General features: G+C 40.5%; 1 protein-coding gene across 1 annotated transcript; it reads left to right on the forward strand.

Moving 5' to 3' along the window:
- Positions 1–38: 38 nt before the first annotated feature.
- Positions 39–4924, forward strand: LOC124866189 (carcinoembryonic antigen-related cell adhesion molecule 20-like). The gene is made up of 5 exons (XM_047361873.1): positions 39–135; positions 407–664; positions 3165–3452; positions 3538–3813; positions 4353–4924. Exons 1-5 carry the CDS (start codon positions 69–71, stop codon positions 4445–4447), a joined length of 984 nt encoding a protein of 327 aa, XP_047217829.1. The 5' UTR covers positions 39–68; the 3' UTR covers positions 4448–4924.
- The last annotated feature ends 3733 nt before the right edge of the window (positions 4925–8657 follow it).

Below are 8657 nucleotides of genomic sequence, written 5' to 3' on the forward strand. Positions count from 1 at the left end.
TGTGAAATATGTGATCTCATATATGAAGAATCAAATGTTCAGATGCAAGTTCATCAGTTCAAGTCAAGATGAGGAGCTTCACTATGATCATCACCTGGAAAACTGTTTACTGTGCTCTGCTGCTGGCACTCATGGGTAATAAACTTTATTTTATTAGCTTCTAAACATGAACTTATTTTAAATTGCCATATAAAACGTTGAGATGCTGCAGTGAGATGTTAAAATGTTGATAGGAACCTCATCTGTGTCTGCTTGACTTCAAAGGCAGATTTCCTTGTGAAAAAAGAATAGATAGTCTAAACCTTGGTCTTAATTTAGATGTTTAAATCAGGAAAAAAGTAACAACACTCCATCTTCACTTTATACCTAAGCTGTTAACAATTATAACAACCTCCCTCTCTCACAGGTGCACTGGGATTTGGTGTGTCTGTTCAGATCTCCTGGGCCGGCAGGGTGACTGCTGGTTCCCGCACCACCTTCACTTGTTCTTCATCTTGTTTTCCAAACTGCATCTACAGCTGGACCTTTAACGGCAGGACAGTCAATGAGAGCGCAGTAACCTGGACACCAGATGGACAGGATGTTTCAGTGGCACTGCAGTGCATCGTCCTCAGTCCCAAAACTGGAATCTCTAGCAGTACAACCACCATCGTAGAGATCTGGAGTAAGTGTACCGAGTAGTAAGGCGATGGTATTAGGACAAAATAGAGAGGTGTGAGATGAGCTCTGACATTATTGAACAGCAAAACTCTGCACACACATGGAATTAATTTACACAATTTCTTAAAATACAAGAATTTATTAACAAAAATAAGTCAACTCAAAGTCAAACATATTTCAATCAACAAACTCTTTACTATGCTAAAACAATCCAACTAAACTACCAAGCAGAATTAAAGAATAATGAAGACTAATGGACTATGTACAATATTAACAAGTTGATTAAAGATGATTGAAAACCATGACCAAAAGAGTGATGCAACATTACCATGCAATGTTTATGTTTGAGAACCAAGGATTATCTTGAAGAATCTGGAAGTGAAGTTAAGTTAGTCTTGGAATCAACTTAGGCAATAATCAGCAAACGTTTAGACAACCATTCATAATGCAAGATCAGATAAAATATTATTTGAATGAAATAATGTTTTAAAGAATGATTTGCTGAAGAAAACCAACCTTCTGGATGACCATTTCTCAATGGTGTCTCAATAGCTGCCTTTATTTATTAAAATAATATTTAGAGAAATATTATTAAAGGAAATAGTAAAATATTTAAGGAAATATTTTGGAAAAGAGCCAAATCTTTCTGGAGAAATGGGGCTTAATATAATGTTTAGGGACTATTACTTACTAGCTTGAAAACTAACAACCTTTCTGGGTAAATATTCTTTAACAGCAAGCATGTGTTCTTATCTATTAGCAGTTAAACTTAACAAAGGAAGCTGATAGCTTAGCACCAGAATCAAATACACACCTTTAAATTACCGTTAATATAAAGGGTTAAAATGCATAAGCGCGGACGGCGCGTTATGATCTATCTTCTGTTTAAAATCACCATTTAAATCAAGTTTGTCTTAACGTTAAAAACACAAATACAGAACATATACTTGAGCACGTGGTGAGCAGATAGCCTGCTAGCACCAAGATAGCTGAGTTCAACACAGACAAAACCAAACTTCATAAAATGAAAAACGTTCAGATCATTTCATCCTAAATATCTCTCTGCCCAAACCTAACCTCGTTTGAATTGTGTTGAGGAGGAGTTGTCCGGGCGACGACAATGTTTGAAGAAAGCTCTGTGAACAAAGGGGTTAGCCTCTGGAGCAGTGGCTAGGCGGCCCGTTCTGTTCGCTGACCACACTGCACGTTACCATGGTGATGCGGCTCCTGTTGTCCTCCTTTCAGACTGGGAAACTGCTTCACTCTACTTCATAGAGACAGCTTATACCTTAATTATCTCTTTTTATGAATGAATATACCGGATACACAGACAGTAATTCATCCGTACTTAACTTAGCATATGATCGATGATCGTATGACACCCTTGGATCCAGTTGAAGAGTTTATGTCTGTTTGCCAGCAAAGAGACATTGGTGCGCTGGGTCACTCTGTCCAGGTCCCTGTGTGACCCGCGTAGAAAAGGCAGGACCAGTGTTACCAGGTGAGAAATGTAGGATTATCGTAGTAGAGACATACAATTATCGTATTTTGAGGGAAATTATCGTACACTCGTCATAACCAAAATAACAAGTCTGTTGATGTGTTGAATAGCGTCTAACGGACACTCGCAGCTTTGTGGCGTCAGTATGGAATAGGTTTATCAACAGCTGTAGCCCCACAGTGCTGGGCTCTGCTTCTTCTTTTCTTTTTTCTTTTCCTCAATCATGGGCGGGCGTGGTGGACTATTCAGCCAATCATGGCCGTTGTTCTGAGGCCAACGTATTACGTCACTCGTAGGTCACATTTAGAAAAGCACGATTGGCTGGAATTTTCAGCATCTGTTTCCGAATCCGGACACAGATGCCTTCAGGGTTCACAAAAAAACTCCGACAGACAGGTGCGACAGGCTGATGACAACTGATTACAACCACACATTCACGGAATGGTCAAATTCTCGTACATTTGGCCTTTTTTAGGAATATTGATCGTACATCGTACAGAGATCACAATTCTTGTACAAATACGATAATGATCGTACACCTGGCAACACTGGGCAGGATGTAGCAAGAGCGGTGATTAGTTGAAGAGGAAGTCTGCAGTTAGCCCGTTTCCTGGCTGTGCCGGAAGTAGGTTAATGCAATTTATTTTGAAAGTTGCAGGAAAGTTTCTATTGGCCTTTCACGTTGTTACCATGGCTGTGGTCCCAACAGTACACATGAAAAAATAATAATGTCAAAGTCTGGAAAGCAGAAAAAAGTCTTACTTTGTAAGTTTTCAAAATGTCTTTCACCTATATCCATAACTGGGAAACTACTGAACTTACTCAACCTGTGACAGTAATTTACTTCCTACATTTTTAGACAGCATATGTGCTTTGACCTAAAGTACCTGAGTGTACCCTTTATTTCGAAGAATGTAATACATTTTTAATTGATTTCAGCATAACTAAGATGTAAATAAATTTAAGTATTTGTTCTCTTCTTCTCACATTTGGATTTTTACAGACCCAGTGTCTGTGCGAATCAGTCCCCCAAACATCACTCCATCTCTCAACAAGCCTCTCAGTTTGGTTTGCCAAGATTCTGCATCAAAAGACCACCAGGGTCTATCAGACATCGTCTGGTACAAAGACGGACAGAAAGTGACTCTCCGCGAAAATATGAGGTTTCTTCAGAACAATCTCACTCTTCACTTTGATTCTCTGCTCTCCTCTGATGCTGGTTTCTACCAATGTGAAATTTATCTCCAAACGTCAGAGACGAGAGTGTACAGCATGGGTTTTCTGCTTAGCTGTAAGTATGCAGCTGAAGGAGTAGATTAAGTAACCACAAAGTCTTTGATGTTGTGACATGTTCTGAACTGCTGACTGTTTTTTAGTTGATCCGTGGAACGTGACCATCAGTGGACCTGATGTTGTGTTTCCTGGCAGGCTGAGTCAGTTCACCTGCCTGTCCAGCTGCACCTTGAATGTTGAATGTACTATCAGGTGGCAATTCAGAGGAGGTTTTCCCATAGGGACCTACCTTTCAGTCAACGCAAATCACCTCAAGTGGATTCCCTCCAATCCCGGGACGTTTCAGAACTTCACGTGTATCGCAGAGAACAACGCTGCAGGACGCTCAGCTGAGGACACAAAGACGGTAGAAGTTACAGGTACAGACATATCTTCAGTATGTTGTCTTGACTGCAACAAACAATCAGGTCTGCAGAGAGAAGCATCAGGGCTTAGCTTCCCTCCATCCAGGACTTATACAGGTCTAGGGTCAGGAAAAGAGCTGCTAAAATCTCTGCAGACCCCACACACCCTGCACACAAACTGTTTAGGCTTTTACCTTCAGGTTCGCACCACATAGCGCTGTCTGCTAAAATCAGCCGCCATGGAGACAGTTTCATCTCCCAGTCTGTTTCTTTGACGAACACTTGACAGCGTTCCAGAATAACACCATACATACTTGGACTGATCTGATATTATATTCCATTGTAATGTCAAATATGTATATATGTAAATTTAAAAAGATTTTCTTTTTTTGACCACTGCAAATAAAATCCTCACTGAAAGCAAAGTGTACCGGAGACAAATTCCTTGTTTGTCTGTACAAACGTTGCAGTAAAGATGATTCTGATTCTGTCTAACAATAAAAAGCAATATATTAAATTTAATGGAAATATTTATTTTCTTTTTCTCTATTCAGGGATTCCAGTTTCTGGATCAGAGGCGTTGCAGCTCAGTGGACTGTCACTGTTGGTGTTCAGTTTCACACAACTGTTACCTGCATTTCAATTTTAAATGATGATTTGTTTTGTGCTATTTATTAAACAAAATTTATTTTCTTGGTTTGTTATTGTTTTTCCACTTGATGCAAAGCTACTGAACAAATTATGTAACAATCAGGTTAAATAAACCTTAAATACCTTTATTTAAGTATTATTTGTTAATTTTTGGGGTTAACCCGACACTGGATTGATCAAAAATAAATGATCTGTTTATTATGAAAGACTAGGCTGCTCTTTTTTTTCACAAAATCCCCTATGTAACATTTAGTTGTTGCCTGGCCTGACATATATATCCAGGAAAGTTCAGTTTTATGAAAGAGGTTATGAAAGAGGTTCTTATTGGTGAAATTTAAATGACTCTTAATTAAAGTTCAGTGACTAAACCATTTCATCACATCCTGTACTGCTTTCTGAAATTCTCTAAGGTTAAAAGGTTTAAGTCAGACATGTTTTTCTAATACAAAGAGGGTGACACGGGAGTGGATTTTCTCTCCTGTCCCATCCCGCTCCCACAGAAAAATGTCTTGTCCCATCCCAATCCCAGGCCAGTATAACAAAAAAAATCCTGTCCTGTCCCACTCCTGGTAAATTGACTCCCACTCCCATCCCGCTCCCATTCAGAATGACTCCCACTCCTGTGCCACTCCCATTTTCGTTTTCTTCATTTAGTCTTTTGGGAATTTCTTTCTTTGAAGGACCAGTTAGGTCCCTGTTTTTAGTTGTAGTAAAGGCCAGTTAAAGTAAAAAGAATAATAATGAAGAAATAATAAAATACCAAACAAGGAAACAGACCATGCCTATCTTAGCTGAATAAACAAAATGTACATAGTTGTATTTTTCTCATTTATTAAGTGATTGTTTCCTTTGAACAATGATATTACTTTTATGTTTCAAGTTGCTGAAACGAAAGAGAAATGCACCTAGCAAGAGAACTGTACTTGTTGAACCAAAGTGCAAAAAGGCATTACCTTCACAATTTAGAAACTGTATCTCAATCAGTGGTGTGCACAGACATTTTGGGGGGCAGGTGCTTGGGTGGAAGAAAAGGGCACCTTGTGCGGCACATGGACCTGTCGGCTGCCTTTGTAGTGTGAGATTTATTACAGGCACAGCATGGGTTCTCACCAGGTACTCTGGCTTCCTCCCACAGTCCAAAGACATGCCTGCTAGGTTAATTGGTAACTCTAAATTGCCCTTAGGTGTATGAATGAGTGTGTGCATGGTTGTTTGTGTGTTGCCCTTCGATGGACTGGCGACCTGTCCAGGGTGTACCCCGCCTCTTGCCCATAGACTGCTGGAGATAGGCACCAGCTCCCCCGTGACCCACTATGGAATAAGAAAATGACTGACTGACTGACTAAGCACCCCCAAAACAAACTGTCCTGTGGGATCTCGGGAAGTGACCACGCAGGAAAAAAAACTCAAAACAAAAATGCATTTTACAAAATTCTTAAGATTACTAAGGCAACAAATTAGATTGATTAAAAGTTAGATTACTGACTCACAACCAGCCTTTAACCTGAACTTCCTGAGTCAAATTTCTTTCTTTTTACACACTGAGCACCTGTTTGTCTTGACTATGACTATATCATTCTGTACTTTTATCACAAAATGTCTTCTGCACCCAATAACCTCATGTTGTAGCAAAGAAGGTTACACTGCCAAATTTACCAGGTAGGTCACACTAAAGGAGTTATCTTCAGAAATGTGAGTAACCAGTGACCATTCTACAGTGTAAATCAACTATACCCAGAAAATTAGTTATAAAATCTTTATAGTCAAATTGAAGACTGAGAATGATCATAAGAAGAATCATCTATACGTCTGCATGTAGCCAGTGTTATATGACAGAAATTATTCTTAGAGAATACAAATTAATGAGATTACAAATCCTGAGAACTGATGTCTGCTATTTAGAAATTAAAATACTCTGATTACATCATAGTTTTTACACACACAGAAGTAGAAAATAACTTAGCCTACATGCCCCACTTTTACTGAACTTTGTTACAGGTATTTTTAGTAGCCTAGTGTATGAATAGTAATGGTAACCAGCTCATTGGCCATATTTGCAATTAAAAAAACATGAGTCAAACAGAAGTCAGCAGGGACCATTATAGCAAATGTAATACGTACATCTATGAGATAGATTTGAATTTATTTATTTCTTCTAATTTAAGAGTTAAGTCGTAGACATTCCACTGGCGCCTGGTGGCGGCCATAGGAGACATAGTGGGTAAAGGTATGCCACTGATTGGCCTGTTCTGTTTTGATAAAATGGTGGCAGGTGAAGTTTTAACTTTCTCATCTGAAGTTTAGGAAGCAAGTATTTTCGTTTTGTTTGTTTCCTGGATGGCCTTTAAATTCAGAATGTTACCTTGGGCCCCACACTATACACTGTTAAAAAAAAAAAAGATTTCAGGACGGCACTTTTTTGTCCATAGGATAAAAGAGCAGATGCTCTAGCACCACTTCGTGTCTATCTGTGCACGTCCCTGATCTCAATGGTTCACAGCCCTGGTCCTCAGGGAGCCCTTCCCTGTAAGTTTTAGATGTGTGTCTGCTCCAGCACACCTGATTCAAATTCTGACATGACCTCCTATACAGGCTTCAAGAATGGAGGGTCTAACTGGACAAAATTAATACAATAAAATCATCATTAAATAAATAAAAGTTGCGAATGTCCCATAAGTGAAGTAAATGTAACATGAAAGAAATATAACATTAAATGTGCCATTAAATTAAAGGTACCATTTATTTATTTAATACATCATTAGAAACAATAAATGTACCATTATATCATGAAATGGACTATTATGCAATTAAATGTGCCACTGAATAATTAAGTATAATTTTAAAGACGACATGACGTAATTAGTGGTACAAAATTTAATGATGTATTAAAATAAATTGTACATTTAATGGTACTTTCAATTTTGTTTCTATTTCACAACGTATTTATTTCATATCTTCCCTTGATGAGAGCCCGCGAGAGGACATGGGGGAATTTTTTTTCTTTTGCAGTCGCTCACAAAACTTTTGCGTTCTCACGCAATAGTCTTTTGGTGCGTTCACACCAAACACGATTTCTGCAAAAGGAGCGGCCAATTTACATGTTATCCCTATGTAGAGGCGCGTTCAGGAGCGGAGCGGCGCGGTGCGGAGGACGCGGAGGGCGGGGCGCAGAAGGCGCAGCAAGCGAAGCGGGAGCGGAGCTGCGCTGTGCGATGGACGAGTTGAAAAATCTGAACTTTTTCCTAAATTCGCGTCGCGTCAACCAATTAGGGACTGGATGTGGCTGTGATGTAGGGTGAAAGACCGCAGCGGAGAAGAAGCAGTTGTCAGTAAAGATGAAGGACCAGATCATAGTGGCGGTGTGCGGCAAGCCAGAGTTGTATGACTCAACTAATTACTTTTACTGAGACAAGTACAGAAAGGACCTAGCCTGGTTATGTTTATGCACAAATATCTTATATTTAGGAGATGTGGACATTAAAAATCGTCTGTTTTTTTACTGAGCTGAGATTTATTTACTCACCGAAGACAGATGGACAGGCGTTCAGCAGCGGGGATACAGTACACCTGTAAACCGCGGTGAAGTTAGTTTTAAGTTGGATGTTCAAGCTACGAGGAGTTAGCGGCATCTAGCTCATGGTTGATCCGATTCAGGCACTCAGATTTTCCACGATTGTTTGGTTTGGAAACTTATTGACGGTCCTTAGTGAACCACCGCGCGTCAGAAGAGGGAGCAACAGAGAGGAGCTAGCCGAAATCTGGGTGCCTGACTCGGATCGGCTATGGGCTGGATGCCGCTGGCTCCGCGGAGCTTGAGTGTCCGGTGTCCGGCTTCGGGCTGGCTTCACTGCGGTCGCCGGTAGTTGGCGTCCCGGAGGCCGATTCGTCTCCCAACGCGGGGCAGCAGATAGTCGAACTGGGTCCTGGATAGACGGAAGTACTGCTGAAATCGACCGTCATCCAGACGCAGCTCCTGGAGTAGGTGGTGGTAATCTCTGAACTGTTCCCGTCCCTGAAGAATCTGGTGAACCCAGGGACGTTGACGTCGGCGGCGTTTTTCGGATCTCCACAGGTAAAACACCGTGATTATCCGTGAAATCCAAGTCCAGCATGTTCAGTTGAAACCAGCAAGCAGCAGATGGAAGCTCCTCCTATTTGATGACGCGGCGAAGCGTTGCCGCTTGTTGCTGAATGCCAACGCGGAGTTC

The sequence above is a fragment of the Girardinichthys multiradiatus genome, chromosome 3 (genome assembly GCF_021462225.1).
Source record: "Girardinichthys multiradiatus isolate DD_20200921_A chromosome 3, DD_fGirMul_XY1, whole genome shotgun sequence".
NCBI classification, from domain to species: domain Eukaryota; kingdom Metazoa; phylum Chordata; class Actinopteri; order Cyprinodontiformes; family Goodeidae; genus Girardinichthys; species Girardinichthys multiradiatus.